Source organism: Macaca thibetana, chromosome 4 (assembly GCF_024542745.1).
Source record: "Macaca thibetana thibetana isolate TM-01 chromosome 4, ASM2454274v1, whole genome shotgun sequence".
In the NCBI taxonomy this organism is placed as follows: domain Eukaryota; kingdom Metazoa; phylum Chordata; class Mammalia; order Primates; family Cercopithecidae; genus Macaca; species Macaca thibetana.
In genome coordinates this window covers 52741854-52761624 of record NC_065581.1, presented here as the reverse complement: position 1 = coordinate 52761624, position 19771 = coordinate 52741854, and the positions used below count along the sequence as shown (strand labels likewise).

At 40.6% G+C, this 19771-nt stretch overlaps 1 protein-coding gene across 1 annotated transcript in view; it reads left to right on the top strand.

The window, feature by feature from the left end:
- The window catches only part of PKHD1 (PKHD1 ciliary IPT domain containing fibrocystin/polyductin), a 463584-nt gene that overhangs the window by 66475 nt on the left and 377338 nt on the right, over positions 1 to 19771 (top strand). Inside the window, 2 exon segments of the mRNA XM_050789247.1 lie at positions 3488 to 3707; positions 10044 to 10194. Coding sequence (XP_050645204.1) covers positions 3488 to 3707; positions 10044 to 10194 — 371 coding nt within the window.

Here is a 19771-nt window from a genome sequence, read left to right as displayed (position 1 = left end):
AATTTTCCTTTCATAAAAAAGTCTTTTAAAAGACTTTCAATCAGAATGTCTAAAGATTGAGAGGAAATTGTGAGAGCCAATTCCAGAGGTTTCTTACTTAAGATCCAAGATGGGATTTGGGGATTCTGTTAACCTGCTGAAACTGGATGAAGCATTTCGAGTATATGATTGTGTATTTTTTTTTTCCCTAGGAAGTAGGTCTATAATGGACATCAAATTGTCAAAGGGGATATGTCTTAGACATTACTAGAAACTACTACTAATTTCTCCATTTTCAGACAGGATTGAGTACAACCAAGTTAGCTAAGAATCACTTGTATTTTTAAAGATTTTTCAGAGGAGAATTTCCCAGCAGCAACCCTTACTAGTGTTTTGCAATTGCTCTTCTCAGAGAAATCCATCCTCCGCCTAATGGATGCTCCCCTACTCTAATTTTTTCAATCTTAATCAGCGGGTGGTTCTTTGGAAAGCTGAGTAATCTCAGTTCCTCTATGGCGGTGGATCTGGAAGTGTGTTTCCTGGAGCAGTAGCTGCAGGGGCCTCACCTGGGAGCTTGTTAGAAATGTGAATTCTTGGGCCCTACTGAATCAGAAACTTTCCAAGTAAGCATTTTAGTATCTCACTTCTCAGCCCTCTCCGAAATCCTACATTCTTTTCTGATTTGAAGCTCCAAACGAGGAAGCTGTTCTATACAAGCAAGTTCTGGTCAAATTGGATAACATCGTAAGATGCCTGTGTGTCATCTGATCCCATATTTGTTTGTAAAATTATAGCGCCGTCTTGCTGGTTAATAAGCTTTCTGTTCCCTACTGTTATCCCAAGGGGTGCGTGTGTGTGCGCACGTGTTTCCACCATGGCTGCACACAGCTGGACTTTCCTCATATTTATATGATTTCCTTTTTTCTTTTGTAGTTTACTATCTTACTCTTTTCATTTGTTCTTTTGTTTATTTCTGTTAACTTCTCTCATTTACCAAGGTCGCTTTGAATTCTGACCCATGCTTTGAGTTTTTTTCTTCAGTTTGACTTTGTACAATAGAGTGATGTTTCACATTCCAGGTTACAGATAATGACCCTGAACTCAAACGTTCCTAATTATTGTTCTGTTTATGCCGGTGCCACAGGACTAATATGTTTTCTTTACATGTGTGGGGCAGGGGGAGTTAAAGCAGGGGGCTCTACAAATGTGCTTTTGCTATTTTGGGGGTCACCCATTTTTACCATCCCCACAAATTGTACTTCTAACAATAGGAGAAATTTACTTGTTCTTGTAATGAGTTGCCAAAACATCCTGTTAGGTGAAACTAATACTTTGTGTTTGTTTAAAATGAGCAAAATCTTTGCTCTTTGGCTTTCTTGCGTTTATACCTTGAATTATACCACGTGATGTTTTCATGGAAACTTTAACTTTTCCATAAGGCAGGGAAAGTGAAAGTGATTAAGGTCACACAGCTATTTAGTGGCAAAACTCTGAGTAAAACCCGTGGATTTTGATCCCCAGCCCTGGGTGATTTTCATAATCCAGCTTGTCAATTTGCATCTACTTAATCACTTTTAATGAATTCATTATTTTATAGGTGTGGAACTTGTTTTTATTTGCCTTAGGGGTTACTAACTGGAAAGTTCTTATGTTTTGTCTGTTCATACAAGAGTCCTACTGTCAGTCATTTTTATTGCTCTAATTCATTCAAAACACATTCACAGCCAACCTCCTAGGTGCCAGGTGCTTTAGAATATAACAGCAACAATAGTACTCTTTGGGCATGATTGCATAACTACAAACCCTCTCCTATGTACTTATCTCATGTAACCCTTGCTGCAGCACTGTAATGAGGCGGGGAAGCACAGGTCTAAGCCCACGGCCCTTGATAACCAACCTTTGTTGCATACTCACATGGGCAGGCTTGCTACAGAGGAATCGGGCTACAGAGATTTTTTTCTTTTTCCCTCTTTATTAAGGTTTTCAGACAGAGCTGCTCCTGAACCATCTCATGTGGAGCTTTGTTCATCTTCTAGTTAAAGATTGTTCCCAGTCTGCCTCTTGATGTGCTTTTTATATGTGTGTCAGGACTCAGAAAAAAATGGCCTGAGAGTCAGAGTGCTTCAAATACTTGCTTTTTATCTCTATAACATGTTAATGTTTATAATTATATGAAAAGCAAGAAATCCACAAACTTATCCAAGTCAATGAGACAAACAACCCAATAGAAAAATGGGCAAATGAGAGAAACAGGAATTTCATAGAAGAGAAAATATGAACTGTTACCAAACATAAAAAATTGGTCAACTTGGCCAGGCACGGTGACTCACGCCTGTAATCCTAGCACTTTGGAGGCTGAGGCAGGTGGATTGCCTGAGCTCAGGAGTTCAAGATCAGCCTGGGCAACATGGAGAAACCCTGTCTCTGCTAAAATCCAAAAAAGTCAGCTGGGGCGTGGTGGTGTGCACCTGTAGTCCCAGCTACTCAGGAGGCTGAGGCAGTGGAATTGCTTGAACCTGGGAGGTGGAAGTTGCAGTGAGGCGAGATTGTGCCACTGCACTCCAGCCTGGGCAACATAGCAAAACTCTGTCTCAAAAAAAAAAAAAAAAAAAAAAAAAAAATTGGTCAACCTAAAAGTAATGACTGAAATGCAAATTAAGACCACAATGAAATGCTATTTTACACACCTGATTGGCAAAAATTAAGAGTCTGATAATTTCAAGTGCTTGTAATTATATGGAGTAATGGGAACTTACAAATACGGCTGGTAGGAACACAAAATGGCACAACTACTTTGGAAAACAGTATGACACTATCTTGTAAAGTTGTACTTGTACCTACTCTTTGAATAAGAAATTTCCTTGATGGGCATGCACCCTAAATGAAATTTTGTGCATGTTTTTAGTAGCAAAAACTGGGAAATACCAAAAAGTTCATTGATAAGAGAATAGATAAATATATTGTGGTAGGTTCATGCAATACAATATTGAACAGCAGTGAAAATGTATTAACAATAGTTATATGTAGTAATGTGGATAAATCTTGAAAATATAATATGGAATGCAAAAAGCAGGCCCAAGAATATTTTATCTTGTATCATATTTTATAAAGTTCAAAAACAAGTAAAACTCATTCTCTGGTTTAGGGATACAAACGTGTATGATAAAACTATTTAAAAAATGTCAAGTGGTTATTTCTGAGAATGAGGAGGAAAGGGACGGACTTGGGGAGAAACACACAGATTTAAGTGTATTACAAGTGTTTTATATCTTATGTTGGCTGGGAAATTTACCAGAGGTTTTTTTATGATGATTATTCATATTTTACAAAAATGATACTTGCATTTTTCTGTGTACATTACACATACATAATACATTTAAAAAAAAGTAAACTGCTAACTTCATATTGCTGTTGGTCAAGGGAGGACATAGGAACTTCATTTGTGAAACGGACTAGAGGCCTTCGGTTCTCTCTGTGGTTCTTTTCTAACGGTGACTGTTTCCTGCAGTGTCCTTGGCTTTCCTGTGTGGCCTGAAGCATGAGGAGGACAGCTGTGAGGCTGCCAGACACACCTATGTGCAGTGTGATTTGACAGTTGCCGTGGGGACAGAGCGAATGCTCGAATCATGGCCTTACCTCTACATTTGTGAGGAAAGTTCCCAATGCCTCTTTGTGCCAGATCATTGGGCGGAGTCAATGTTTCCATCGTTCTCAGGCCTCTTTGTCAGGTAACCTTACCTTCTCCCTCCCTGAACTTCCCCACAAATGCTTGGCCAATGGACTGATGGAGCCATCAGAGAGTGTAGGCTGGGTGGGATGCGGACTGGCAGCCGTGGTAGGGGCTACAACTCTCTTGGAGGGCCCATTCCGTTGTGGATTCCAGCCAGCCTGCATATCAAAGCATCTCCTGTCTTTTTCAACTGTTCAAGAGAACATCTGAAAAATCTGCCCAGTAAACAGCTCGCTTTGTTCTTGCTTAGATTTTAATATTTATCTTCCGATCCAAAGCAACATCTGGTGAATGCCAATGGGGAAAAAGATTAGACATTATGAAAAACAGAAGGCTTTTTTCCCCGCTTTCCTTTTTCTTTTCTTTCCAAACAGATTCACAAGTATGAAAAAAAGTCATAGAGAAATCCAGAAGATTGTACAATGTTTATTCAAAAGAAGGAGGGTTGCATAGGCGGAATTACTGTAGATCCAGGATTTAGAAGCCATAGGCATGTAAGGGTTTTTTTTTTTTTTTAACTTAAAAAAGAGCCTGACAAATAAATACTACAACTTTCCAAGTGAATCCCCCTTTTCTAAACAAATAAAAAAGAAGTGTGACTATGTTAGTAATTCTGGATTGCTTTCATTTCAGCAAGGAGTTCCTTTCCTACATAGGGCGGTGTCTCATGGCTGAATATTGTCATGTAAACGTCTTTATTTCTTACCTAGATAGAGTGGCTACCTTTGATTATCTAATGAAGGCCTCTTTTCTTTTTCTTTTTTTTGAGACAGAGTCTTGTTCTGTCGTCAAGGCTGGAGTGCAATGGCACGATCTTGGCTCATTGCAACCTCTGCCTCCCAGGTTCAAGGTACTCTCATGCCTCAGCCTCCTGAGTAGCTGGAATTGCAGGTGTACACCACCATGCCCGGCTAATTTTTGTATTTTTAGTAGAGACGGGGTTTCACCATTTTGGCTAAGCTGGTCTCAAACTCCTGAGTTCAAGCAATCCACCCGCCTTGGCCTCCCAAAGTGCTGGGATTATAGGCATGAGCCACTGTGCCCAGCCTCTTTTCTTGTAAAATATGAAACTAAACAAGACCACTTCCCCACAGTGAAAGAGATAACCAGCTCTTTTCATGGCAGTCTGACTTTGGGATGTCCTGAGACAGTTTGTGTTTTAGTGTGAATTGGGCACCAGAGGTTTAGGTTTAGCTGGAGGAAAAGAGGAAACTCCTTGGCTGGTTGCTTTCTAAAAGGGCAAGAAGAACTCTGTTTAGCTCACACAGGAGATGGGGCACTGGGTATTGTACTCAGGTGAGACTAGATTTCAGAACTTACTGATGCTGGACACCAGAAAGTACATGTCAGTAGTTCCTGGCTCCATTGAATTCAGGGACTTCATCTGAATCCCCAAAACTCTTCCTTTGGAATTCTTCCATGCTCTTCCTCTTCACTGTATGGGGCGGCTGAGGCAACTGAGCCTCAGACCCCATTAGCAGTTATACCCTTCCCTATGAATGTTATTTCAGTAGTGCTGCTCAATGTTCTGACTATTGCAGTAGGCAAAAGTGGGTATGTTTTCTTGAGTAAGAATTACAATAAGTGCCCTATGATTTAAACAATGTTTAGTGGGGATGAGAGTGGAGGAAACTGGCAGTGGTCTTTGTTGCCAGTGGGAAGTGCAAGCGTCAGAGGACAATTTGCCGATTCACGAATAACCTTAAATTCTTTACACTCTGTGACCCAGCAATTTCTCTTCTAGGATTTTACTTTAAGAAAGCAGATAGAAATGTGTAATATTTATAAACAATTATGTTCTTTGAAGTTTCAGGTATCAAAAAAAATTCGCAATGAGACAAATTTTAGTAATAAAGAATGTATCCAAATGATATTTTTTAAGTTACCTTTAAAAATTAGGATGTAGAATATTTAACCAGACAGGGAGATATTTATAATATATTGAGAAGTGAAAACCATAGGTCTCAAAAGAGTATATCAATTTGATCCTACTGTTGTACATAGTGTGTATGTTTGTACACATATAGGTTACTAGAGAAAAGGCTGGAAAGATGTATCCAAGAATGTTGATGGTGCCTATCTCTAGGAGGCTAGAGTACTGACCATATTTATTTTCTTCATTGAGTTTTTATGTGTTTTTCCAGGGAACACAATGCTGTATCTCCCTGACATCCATAACAACTATGGGGAAGGGAGAAGTGCATCTGTGGCAAAAATTGTACCCTGTCTATTCATCCGTCCATCCATCCATCCATCCATCCATCCATCCATCCATCCATCCATCCAGTATATTCAACCATCCATCCATCCATCCATCCATGATCCATCCATCTATCTGGTATTGATCACATCCCTACACTGTTCTAGGTGTTGTGACAGGTACTGGTGGCTTGATGGTGGATGTCATGAAAGTCCCTGCCCTTAAGGGTAGAGAAGAAAGTCAGATAATAAACAGGATGATCACGTGTTGTGATAAGTGCTATAAAGTGATAGAAAAAGAGGGGCTACTTTAGAGAGTGTACTCAGAGGAGGCTTCTCTGAAGAAGTCTTTTATGTTAGGAAGAGAAGCAGGTGTCTTTATAGAGGGTCAGGCAGTGGCAGCAGCAAATGCAAAAGAACTGTTGAGTTTTATGACTATTCAGAGGCCAGGAGGGTAGGAGTAGATTGAGAAGGAGGAAAAGTGGCCCCAGATGAGCTCGGAGAGATATGTGAGGCATTGAAGGCCAAAGTAAAGAGTTTGGAATCTCTTGTAAGTGAAGATTAAGTAACTTCCCAAAGTCACACAGTCAAGCCATGGCAGCATCGGGACTGGAAGTCAAGGCTTCTGACGCAGTGTGCTTAGTGCAATGCTGTCCTGGCAGCCTCAGTGTGAGAGCCCTGGCTGAGCTGTGTGGGTTCAGTGAGGTTTCAGAGCCACAGGAAGCAATTTCAGGGGAAGTGAGGGAGAGAGAATGCCTGCAAAGTGTTTTCCTTCCCTATCCTAAGGAGCACAGCCAAGGTTACTTGCTTACTTTAGGGTCTAATCAGATCAACTAAAGAACGATAGTTTGGGAGTCAGGAGTCTTAGGTTCTAGTACAATCTTTGCCACCATTTTTACCCAATATTTTTAACCACATGCCCTAAAATAAATATTTGTGTGTGTGCAGTGTGTATGCATGTATATCTGTATCTATATCTGTACATATATTGATCTCTGTGTCTATATATGCTTATGTTGCGCATATATATGCTTATATTTATATTTAAATATGGTCAACTGTGCTTCTTAGCTCATAGGATTATTGTGGAAGAAACCATGGAAGAGTAGCTAGCTACTTAGAAGCTTTGAAATTTTGTAAATGTTAATCTATTTTGGATATCCTGGTGTCTCAGCTAATTTTGGTGATGGCTTTTTAATGAAAAAAATTTCTAGCAAGGTAGTTACAAATATGGAAAGAAGTGTGAGCTGAAGCTGGTAAACAAAAAGTCCAAGCTAACAGAAAGGGGTTTAATTCTTTTCAGAGCAAGAATAACATGCTTCGCGAAAACAGTCGGTTTCTAACAGGCAAACAGAGGGCAAAGTGACTCAGCCCATTTTACTTGTACCTCTGCCAGTCAGGAAAGGGCATAAGAAGGTTTATGAGAAGAGTGGAAGCCCAAGGCCAAGAAAGGCTGTAAAAGGAAGTTGGTCACTGCTTTCCTTGAGTTCAAGTTTGTAGTCTGAGATTATTCATAAACTGGGTACAAAAAACTCACTCTTACGATTGAGGACCTACTGCGGACAACGAACCATGAGAAGGGGTCACATAACAGAGGTGATGGGCAGATATTCTATGAACCTAAGAAAAGGAGGAATTCTGGAAATTTAGACAACTAAACTTGGTGTTATCCCTGACAAAATTCTAGAATGAACTATTCATCAGTTTGTGAGCCTTCAGAAATGAAACTAGCCATCTGGAAACTGATTCACGAAGAATGTGATGGTGCGGGAAACCAACTTCATTTCCTTTCTGATAGGTTTATAAGTGACTTATGATATAAATACAGAGGGAGACCTTCACAAACTATTCCAACAACTTCTCTACCCCCAGTAGCAAAAAAAGGTTCTAGGTGCAAAGCCCAAAGTGGCCTGACGCAAGCCTCAAGTTGCTCTGAAGTGAGGAGTTTTAAAAGTCTGCGTGACTTTTGCATTTGATTCCATCACATTTCTATATTGATCTAAATATTACATTACATTTTAATTTAAAAGTTAAATTACTTTGCTTTTCCTTTCTGAATCTTGGAATATGACTGACGCTCCAGGAGCAAAGGATGGATTCATCCTGTGGCTTTGTCTGCCCTGTGGAAGAAGGATCAGTGAATGGATTTACAGCTAGATCACAGGCTACAGATTCAAAATGAATTTGAGCAATGGGTCTAAACCGTGAGAGAAATGTAACAATAATAAATGTAAATTTTCACATTTACATTTTTAACGATAATACTACTAACACTACTACCTCTAACAGCTATAACGCGAGCTGCCTTTATTGGGTTCTTATTGTGTGCCAGGTTCCATGCTAATCGGTTTATATGCTTCATTTTGCTCAGTTTCTTCAACACCTCCACAAAATAGGTACTCGATTATTGGCAACTCCATTTTATAAATGTGGAAACCAAAGCTTAGCAAAGTAATGTCTTCGATGTCATGTAGATGGTAACTATCTGCCCTGGGATTCAGATCCAGCTGATCTGCTTCTGAGCCTAAGCTTTACATGCCAGTGCTTCTCAGAAAATCGTCTGAACAAGCACAGCATGGTGAAATCCTCAGAAAACTGCAGCTCTGAGACTTTGAGTTGACCACTATCTAAGTATAAGCATGGTGGCTTCAAAATGAACGCAGTGTCAGGTGCCGTGAGAAGGAAGCTCAGATAAAGGTGGACCAGAGCCCCAGTGGTCAGCCCAAACAATCTGCCTGCAGATCTGAGTGGCATGATGTTAACATATTGACCAATCTACATTATTAGGTCTAGAGGACTTTGGGTTTGGAAATCATGCCTTAGGTAGATACAGAGTGGAGAACATTTTAGCATGAAGAGAAGATTAAGTAGTGAGATGTACTAGTTATCCCGCTCATTATTTCTAGCAAATTGTGGAAGAAAACATTTTGACATTGATTTGAAAAAAGATGATAAGGTTTGACACGGTGTACAGTTTCTCAACTGGTGACCTTTTTGCCCTTGTCTCCACCCTTCCTGGTCTTCCCATGGGATCTGCCATCCTCCTGGCTGATGTACAATCAGCATTTCAAAACTTGACAGCACTGCTCTGGGAAACAGGACCGTCTGGTTTTGACCTCAGAGCTACCATAGTTCTGTGTTCGACTTTCTGAGAATCCTTAATCTCTTTGGGTTACATTTTTTATACCTCTTCCTAATTTATAGGCTGAAATTAGATCATACATATGAGATTGTTGACAAATATGAAACATCATGCATTATTACTGATAATTTTTGAGTTGGTTGCAAAAATGCCTACAACCAGGATGATTCTTGAATAAATATCACACCTGTTGAGGATGACACCCTTCACTATCCATGCCCTCACCTTCTCTAGATGGCATATTTTTAGACTTTCTGTAATGCTACACTGCTGACTTTTATCTTAAATCCAGTCTGGCTTCTCCCCTTAAAGCAAGAGGACTTTTAAAGCGAGTGGCTGGTAGTATAACTGGCACATATATCGAATCTCCTTAGTCTGGGCTGTTAAGTAAGTTTAATTAATTTACTAAGTTAATGTTCCACTGCTAGCAACAGAGCCTCATTGCCATCAGCTGGGGAGAGGGAATTGAAAGCCTAAATGAGCTCATTTTTTCACAGTTGGAATTAGGGACCAGTTAGCCAGTTGTGTGGGTTTTCCAATTTCTCCATCTGCCCTGGAGGGATTCAGGCAATTACTCCCCCAACACTAAGTATGAGAAAGAGCAGGAAGAGGGAAGGGGAAAAGAAAAAAAATAAAAACAAAAACTCTCCCCAACATTTGTTTCCCTTTTGGGAACTGGAAGTATTGTCCGTGCATTTCTTGTTAAGCTGGGCTAGAGGTAGCTTTTGCTAATGTTTTTAATAGATTCAGAAAAGAGAAAGGCCTCAGTGAAAGATATTTACCATGTGCATTTTCATTGCAGGGTGTGCAGATAAAAGGAAAAACAAATAAACAATAAAATAATGGAAACAAAATTACAGAAATTTGCAAAATTTGACAAATGGTGGCCTGTAGTTGCCACAAGCTAATGGCTTGCAATGATTAATAAGAGTAAAAATAATTGCATTTCATTAAGATTGATGACACCCCATTTAACCTCCCCTCTCGTTTCAGCCCTAAAGTGGAAAGAGATGAAGTTCTCATCTATAATAGCTCCTGTAACATTACCATGGAAACTGAGGCAGAGATGGAGTGTGAGACGCCCAATCAGCCAATTACCGTCAAGATTACTGAGATACGGAAACGCTGGGGCCAGAACACTCAGGTATAATCAAATCTTTTTTACAGACTGATTCAAACAGCTCAAATTAAATTTGTAATATTGTGTACATTAAAAAAACAATTTAGTCCAAATGGCAGCGATATATAATATTAAATGCGCTCAAACTTTGAGGAGCTGGTCTAATGCACAATATCTGAATTCATAGTTAACTCTGGTTAATCATATATTTTCCCAAAAATAAATGAGTGCTGCCCAGGCTCTTTTAAAGCAAATTCTGAGCAGATAATCTCCTTGGCATTTTGTCCTGATTTCTGCATGCATGTTTGAAAGGGGCTCTCTGTGGTTTATTTCTTCACAAAATAACTGGCCTGCGATTTAACCCAGCCCTACTGGAAGGTTCCCAAATCACTCAGCCATCCTCAGCTTGTTGGGACAGCAATGTCTGCGGGTCCATTCGGTTCATCTCTGTGCCATGCGGGAGTACGGTGGAAACTTCAGGTTCTGAGGGGATTACATGGACATCAGAAATGAAAAGGACCACAGGGTCATTTGGTCTAGCCTCTCTGCCTCGATTCATCCATTTTGAAATTGTCTAAACCACTCCCTCCAAGTGGCTCTTCTAAAAGTGTGTTTGTAAGTCCCCAGAGAGGAATTCCACAGCCTTCCCCGGGAATTTGCAAGAATTGCAATCAGAGGCTCAGGGCTCTTTGGAAATGGATCAGGTAATCTTTTACAGCTCCCCAGGCTTCTCACAGCACACAGATAAAAAATAATATTTATTGAGCACCTACTCCCTTAGGTGTCTTTCTCTTTATGAAAGCAGTTCTCAGATTTTTCTCTTTTTGTCTCTTTTATTTGGAACAAACATTTATTGAGTGCCTATTATGTGGCACTCGCCATACCAGATTCTCTTGTGAATGCTGCTTCAGTCAAACCATCCTAATCCAAAAGTCAGTTCCCTGGCTTCAAAATGTGTGTTTTTCTATAACTTTTGTACTGGTGCTGAACATGTATGTGATGGCAAACAACATTTTTTTTCTGTCCTTCCTAAACTGTTCCGTGCCTACCTTACCATGCTCCTGGGTCCTCACCGTCCACTCTGTGGCCTCTGCAGGCTTCTCCCTTGCCTTGACTTTCCCTTCAGGTGATAGCCCAGGGCTGTCACTTCTCGCTTCATTGTGTCCCCCACAAACACCTCTTCCTTTCAATTTACTGCCAATTTTAATTCTCTCCAGAGCTGCTGTCCCCCAATGGCACTTCCACTTTATTCTGTGCCTGTTTCTCAGCAGTCAGCTGTCAGTGACGTTTCACAAGTGTATTGTCGTGCGCTGAGACTGCTGTGGGACACTGGGGGATCTTTAAGCCTCTCTGGGCTTCAGTTTCTGCTGGGCGCGCATAATAACCTGGTGGTGTTGGGATGCTTAGGTGAGCAAATGCTTGTGAAAGAGAGGGAGAGGCGGGCTGACCTAGTTTTTAAGTGCATGGACTTTGGAGCTAGACTGCCCAGGTTTGAATACATCACTTGCTTCCTGGGGGACTTCAGTCAGGTTCTTTAACCCCTCTGTACTTCAGTTTTCTCATCTGTAAAGTAGGAACAATAGTAGTTCCCACTTCATAGGGTTGGTGTGAGCCACTGAGAGCTGCATCTCACACATGATAAGTGTCCAATGTTAGCCATTATTGGCAGTGCTAGTTCACTAGTCATAGTGCTAGAAAATGATATGAATTTATTTTTCTATAGTGCTTGCTGCTTTGACTAGATCATTTCACTTCTTAGATTTATTTAATTTCCCATCATCTCAAAGTCTAAGTTTGAAATTTTTTAGGCTTAAATGCCTCACTCATTTAAAAATCCTTATGTGACATACATTTGAGTTTCAGCAATGTTCGAAGTTCTCTACCATGTTCTGAAGGAGATTAAAAAAATAATATGGAAAGAGACCCCACCTTTAAGAGATATTTGGGAAGTGAGGCCTTATGTGGAAGTAGTTAAGTTTCAGAAAAAGGGTACATAGAGTCAATTCATCACGGCTGGGTGGAATGTTGGATGCCATCCAGACCAGCCAGCTCATTTCAGAGATGAGTTAACTGAGATTGATAATGAGGGGTGATTGATAAAGGTCACACAGGTAGTTATCTGGCCTCCTAACCCATGTGGCTATAGTCATTGTGGGGGAAGTAAGCCATTCAGGAACCAGGACTGTGTGGTGAGGCTAGTGCCAGTGTGTAGGGAACTCCAGTCCTGAGGGGGTAAAGAGCAGATGGGTACCATCGTTGTAGGTTTCAGGTGTGATGTGTTACACTCAAGTGTTATTGATAATGTCATAGTTTTGAACAGTCTATTGGGAGCAGGACCCTATCAAGTAGCCAGGAGTGCATGGGGGAACAATGGCAGGGATTTATGGCAAACTCATCTGAACTTATGACTGCATTTAGCTCCAGTGGGACCCTAAAGAATAGAATAAAAGTCTCAGGCACACATCCTGTCACATCGACTGGATCAATATGGTGGAAGTTAGGAAATAACTATGGCTGGCACACAGTGGCCTGGAGTCCAGAAAAACAACATTCTATGTAATGGGAAAATTGTTAATTCTAGGTTCTACTCTCGTTAGGGTGGTTTGGTTTGATTTAGGAACTGGATATAATGAAGTCTATAGGTGAAGGGCTTATAACTAAGTGACTATATAATTTATCACCCAAACCAGGATGCTTTTGATAGTGCAAGGTTCACAATGAATAATTATGCTGGGATAGTATGTCACCTTTGTTGGGGTGTGTGATTACCCTACCTGGGCTTGGGAACAGAACAACTTGTCATACATATGTGATGCATGGTTACCCTACCCATGTTGGGATGTACAATTTCCCTACCTTGGCCTGGGGAAAACATGACACCAGTATTATGATGTGTGGTTATCTGGGCCTGGTCCTGGGGAAGACCAGCACCAACAAGTGCTTAATCAGGACTATAATCCTGGTCCCCAGTTCCAAATTCAAGAATTCCTTGTGTGAGAACCTTGGAACACTAGAAAAGGAAACACTTCTACACTGCTGGTGGGAATGTAAACTAGTACAACCACTATGGAAAACAGTGTGGAGATTCCTTAAAGAACTAAAAGTAGAACTACCATTTGATTCAGCAATCCCATTACTGGGTATCTATCCAGAGAGAAAGAAGTTAATATACGAAAAAGATACTTTCACACGCATGTTTATAGCAGCACAATTTGCAATTGTAAAAACATGAAACCAACCCAAATGCCCATCAGTAAACAAGTCGATAAAGAAATTGTGGTATGTATATACGATGGAATACTACTCAGCTATGAAAAAGAACAAATTAATCGCATTTGCAGCAACCTGGTTGGAACTGGAGACTATTATTCTAAGTGAAGTAACTCAGGAATGGAAAACCAAATATAGTATGTTCTCACTCATAAGTGGGAGCTAAGCTATGAGGATGCAAAGGCATAAGAATGATACAATGGACTTTGGAGACTCAGGGGAAAGGGTAGGAAGGGGTGAGGGATAAAAGACTACAAATTGGGTTCAGTGTATACTGTTCTGGTGATGGATGCACCAAAATCTTACAAATCACCACCAAATAACTTACTCGTGTAACCAAATGTCATCTGTTCCTCCAAAATCTATGGAAATAAAAAATTTAAAAAATGTATTTTTCGGCCGGGTGCAGTGGCTCAGGCCTGTAATCCCAGCACTTTGGGAGGCTGAGGCAGGTGGATCACCTGAGGTCAGGAGTTTGAGACCAGCCTGGCCAACATGGCGAAACCCCATCTCTACTAAAAATACAAAAAATTGGCTGGGTGAAGTGGCTCATGCCTGTAATCCGAGCACTTTGGGAGGTTGAGGCTAGTGGATCATCTGAGGTTGGGAGTTTGAGACCAGCTTGGCCAACATGATGAAACCCTGTCTCTACTAAAAATACAAAAATGAACCGGACATGGTGGCGGGCACCTGTAGTCCCAGCTACTCGGGGGGCTGAGACAGGAGAATCGCTTGAACCCAGGAGGCAGATGTTGCAGCGAGCTGGGATTTTGTCAATGCACTCCAGCCTGGGCAACAGAGCGAGACTCTGTCTCTAAAAAACAAAACAAAACACAACAAAAAAAACCCCAAAATTAGCCAGGTGTGGTGGTGCCTGTAATCCCAGCAACTTGGGAGGCTGAGGCAGGAGAATCGCTTGAACCCAGGAGGTGGAGGTTGCAGTGAGCTAAGACTGTGCTATTGCATTCCAGCCTGGGTGACAAGAGCAAAAAACTCCATATATATACATATTTTTTTTAGTGACCTAGATGGGAGGGTGTGAGGCAGTGTGGGAAGACTGATAAGATCAGTACTTTGTTAAAAAATATCAAAGTGGCTCAACAACTCAATTTGAGGTCCTGATGTGTTTTTATAAGCTAGATGTTTCTTTCCATTGCTCCCTGCCATTGAGAGGGGTTTAGCCAAGTGAGCAAAAAGTCACTCCCACACGCTTTAGGGCCTTAGGACTGCCTACTAGATTCTAAGAAAAATGCAAATCGTCATCTTATTACGAGATAACTGGTTAATATGTTCCTTTTCAAGACTGGCAATAAAAGCTTAAACCAACAACAAAAAAAATAGTTACGCAGGTTTTCCTTCCAAAGAACTTTTGCGATCCTTCAATACATGAATACATAATGTGGATTTCTAGGGAGTGCTGTGGTGTGGATTGTTACCTAAACTTTGCCTGTGGAACTCTTTATTCCCAGAATTTCTCTTGGGACTGGCATCTGTCCTGCTGCCTTCACTCTGGGAAGTGTCGTGTTTGCCATGGTCTTCCCCTCTCACAGAATAGGGGTATCTGAGGTGGGAAAGGTCATCTTCAGATGGGGCAGCCAACTAAGCTCTATTAAAGTTAGTGGCATTTGTGCTATGCCATGAAGGACAGGGTTTAGGTATTCAGGATGCAGAGGAAAGGCATTTCTGGTGGGGCAAACAGCATGCACAAGGCACTGAGGCTAGAACCCACAGGAATAGCAAGAAGCATGGTGTGTGTGAAGGGGAACGGTGAGTTGTAGGTTTGGAAAGGTGGGCTGGGATTGGATTGTGATCTAGAGGTAAGCATTTGGTCCTTTATGCAGCAGGTAACAAGTAATCCCCAAGGAGTCAGTGCTTGATCAAAGGTTAGCTGTAGTCACATTAATCTGGCAGTGAGGTGTGGATGACCTGATTGGTAAACCGACAAGAGGTAGAAGCATCTCAGACAGGTGAGAATAACTGGGGCAGGGAAATGGCAGAGGGAGTGGAGAGGCGACACACTCAATATTCAGTACTTGATAACTTGTGTTGGACAAAGTGTTCAAATTTGTGGGAGACTAAATGTGGTAGGTAAGAAAAATTGTGGGCTGGCTTTTCAAAAAGACCTTTTCAAAATTTTCAATGCTATTTATCTATGCTCGTGACTTCCAGGTTGGGATCTCTGATCCAGAATTCTCTCCTGAACTTTGTTTTTTACTTTATTTACTTATTTTTTTGAGACTGGATCTTGCTCTTGTCACCCAGGCTGGAGTGCAATGGCATAATCGTGGCTCACTGCAGCCTCACACTCCTGGGCTCAAATAATTCCCCTGCCTCATCCTCTGCAGTAACTGGGACCACAGGTGTGTGCCACCACACCCAACTAAGTTTTAAATTTTTTTGTGGAGGCAAGGGTCTCGCTATGTTCCACAGCTTAGTCTTGAATTCCTGGCCTCAAGCAATCCTCCCACCTTGGCCTACCAAAGCGCTGGGATTATAGACTGGAGCCACCACGCCCGACCTCTTCTGAATGTGAGATTCCTGTACCTCACTGTCTGCTGCTGTTGTCACTTCGATGTCAAAACGGCATCTCGAGTTTAGCAGGTTCTAAATTGAACAACTGATCTCCACTACTTCCTCCCCCATAGTCCTGAACTGAGTTGGTGGCAACTCTGTCCTTTTAGTGCTCAGGACATGGAGGCATCCTTGACCTTCCAAAACCCGCATCAGATTCGTTAGGAAATTCTGTTGGCTCTGTCTTTCATTTGACCACCTTGCAGCAATTCTACTGCTACTGTCATCATCGGCATCATCTCTTACTGTTTATTGCAAGACCTCTCAGCCCTCCTCTCTGCTTCCACCCCTACCTCTGTTTGGTCTATTCTATTTAATAATAGAGCCACAATGATCCTTTCAAAATATGTCAGATAATTTCCTTCTTCTCCTGAAAGAGGGGCTCCCAGACTCTCTCACAATAACATTCAGTCCTTTTACTGACCTCAAGGGCCATTCCCTGCACCCCTCACCTCGCACCCCAATGCCCTGTCCGGCTTTGTCTCTCATTTCTCTTACCTTCACCTGTTCTGTTCTGGGCACACTGGCTTCTTGCTATTCCTGCAACATGCCAGGCATGCTCCCACACTGAAGCCTTTGCATTTGCTGTTTCCTCTGCTTAGAATTCTTTCCCCCTTCTTTTTCAAGTACAATCTCCCACTTGAACTTTTTGCTGAAATGTTACTTCCTCTATGAAGTCTTGCCACCCTATTGAAAATGGCAGCCCATTGCCACTGACCCTATATATCATGCTTTTACAGAGTTCTTATCACCTGCTAGCATACTACTTAAGATACTAATTTATTATGTTTGTTGTTTGGTGTCTGACTCTTCTTGCTAAAATATGATCTCCAAGAAGGTAGAAAGATTTGCCCGCTGTGTTCCCTGGTATGTCCCAAGAGCCTGAACCAACTATACTAACAAACAGAAATACATGCAGAAATACAAATACAGAAAGTTTAAAAAGCCTTCCCATATGCCACTTCTTCAATATTAGCTCCTGAAAGTTACATCTGAAAGGAAATACACACATACACATACATGTACATGGACCCATTTGCACACAAAGATGTTACTTATATTATTTATATTGTTTTTCAACTTGTATGTTTAAAAAATATAGTAGCACACTATAACATGAGCTCCTTGAAAAGAGGGACTTTCTTTTGTTGCTGCTATTTTCCGAAGACTTAGAGCTAGGCCTAGTACATAGCACAGTACCATAAAGTTTTTATGGGTTTCAATTAAAATTATTGAATGCATGAATGGATTTATAAAAATACAACATAGTCATCATTTTAGTTTAGCACATGTAACATTTTCTTTTCCTTCACAAGACATTGACTATACTTACTAGGTATCACACACTGTGATTCAGTGAAACAACATAAAAGGTATTAGAAAACGAAGAAGAGTAAATCCTAAAGAGTGCTGGAAAACACAACAGGGTGCCCCAAGACAATCAGAGGTTTTGAGGGTTCTCTGAAGCACAAATAGCAGTTTGGGTTAGATGGGTAGAGAATCCACAGTAGAATACACGCAACCCAAAGCAAGTTGAGAGGAAATTAGAATATAGGTACACTTTTCAGTGGAGCTCTGGGAGAAATTCCACAAGTAGGAGGGGACAGACATTGGGGAAATTAATAAGGACTGCTATATAGACATTTCCCTTCCATCTCTCTCTCCCTTTCTTTTTCTCTGTCCCTGTGTATATGCTTGGATCTGTGGCTCTCAAGAGGAAGTGTTAAGAGTGGCTTATAAACAAAGAGGGAATATTTGTCTGGGGAAGGAGATTGATTCGGTCCATTGTGGATGTTAGGGCCGATGTTAATCAAAGAGAAGCTAGACCTCCATGACAGACTTGGAGAAAGAGAGAAAGGAAGAAATGAAGAAGAAAGAAGCTTCTCTTCATTTCTACCTCCAAAAAAAAAATTCCTTTACTTTTATTTTGCTCATCCAGTGTCTTACCCAGAAATTTCGGCTGTGGTAAGTTGAAGAGGTTTCTCTGAACATCTAATCTGCCTTGTCAGTGGAAAAGAAAGTCTGAAATAATGCTACTAAAGTTCTCTGGGAAATGATTTTGAACCTAGAATTCTATACCCAGTAAAATACTATTTGGAATGAGAACTAAATAAATATAAGGTACACAATATTTAGGAAGTTTTTCTCCTTTTTGCACTCTCTAAAAAGTAATGCACTCTGGTGAACTGTAAATGAATCCAAGAAAAAAGATGATATGGGATTCAAGAAAGAGATCAATAAAGAACTTGGAAAACAGCAGCAACAAAGCAAACAGTGTTGATAATGTCATTGTGAAGCTTAATATAGTTGTTAAGAATAGATCCTTAACAGGACAGAAGCAGGAGCCTCCTGTTTCAAGTAGGTAAAATGAAAGAGCAAGAAACAGAGGCATAATCTCCGTCTTTGATAAAATGAAAAGACATTTGTAACACAAACCTCATTATATGAAGATGAAAGGTAAATGGGAGAATGGCAAATGACTTAACAGAGTGAAGGAAAGTCAAAATTAATTGCCTGAAAAGGGAAATTTAGATAAATAGAAGACAATTTGCCCCATAGTACTCTAGAAAACTTTGGATTTAGAGAAGTTTAGGTATTAGAAAATGAGCATGAGGCAGGATGCTAAAATGAGGGGGTGGTGATCCTTGAGCGAATGGAAACACACTAGGAATGTGGCTTTCTGTCTGAGATTGAGTTCAGGGAAACCCAAAAATCTCTTTTTGGGATCCATTTCTCTGTGCTCTCAGTTTCTAATCAGAAATTAGAGTTCAGACCTGCTAATACTGGTGGAATTTGCAGGGAAAGACACCAGAGAGGAGAGAGCTGTGCAGAAAAGGAACTCTAGAAATCTGCAGGGGTCACTTGAGTCTTTTGCCAAATAGTTAACCAATCATGTAGTGAGTATATTTCTATGAGGTTTGGCAGACTATAGCTACTGGGAGGCTTGAAGCGAACATAGCCTCTAAGGTACTGGGAGTACTTTGGAACAGCACGGTACTAGAAGATTTCAAATGCTGACTGGTTAGAGTAGAGAAACCCCGCTCAACACCGCTGATTTTCAAATTAGCCTCTAAATAGCTGTGCATATCATGAAGAAAATATAAAATTTGTCACATAGCTGGATTGCATGAATTTTCTAGAAGAATCTCCTTAAACAAAGTGGGGATAAAAATAAGCAGTGTGGTTATTAGTGAGTGTTCGCAGCTCACTATCATTAGTACTAGAGATCATTTTCTTAAGTTAAAGGTACTTTGATTAAAGCTGTGGCATTGAGTTGAGACCTCAGAAAAGTCACACTTTAGGAATAAAATATTCTAGCCCTGGAGTAAAGCTACTCTAGACCCGCTGAATGGATCCTGAAAACAGGGCTTAACAAAATTAAACTGTTATTCGTAAATTAATTGCCTGCTAGAGCAAAGCTCAACACCCTTTAAAGGAAGGAAGATAACAAAATCTACACCTTCAAGAACATGGCAACCACAACGTTCAGCATACAATCAAGAACCTGAGAAAAAAAGCGAAATGTACCATCAACTGAAACAGACCTATGGATGATAGAGATGTTGAAACTCACTAGATAGGGACTTTAAAATAACTGTTATAAGCATATTAAAGGTTTTAAAGGAAAGGAAAGATGCAACGAGAGAAGTTATAGGAAATCCCAGCAGGAAAATGAAAACTATTTCAAAAAATTAATAAAAATTACAGAATTGAAAGAAATAATATCTGTACTGAAAATTTCACTAGATCATATTAGATT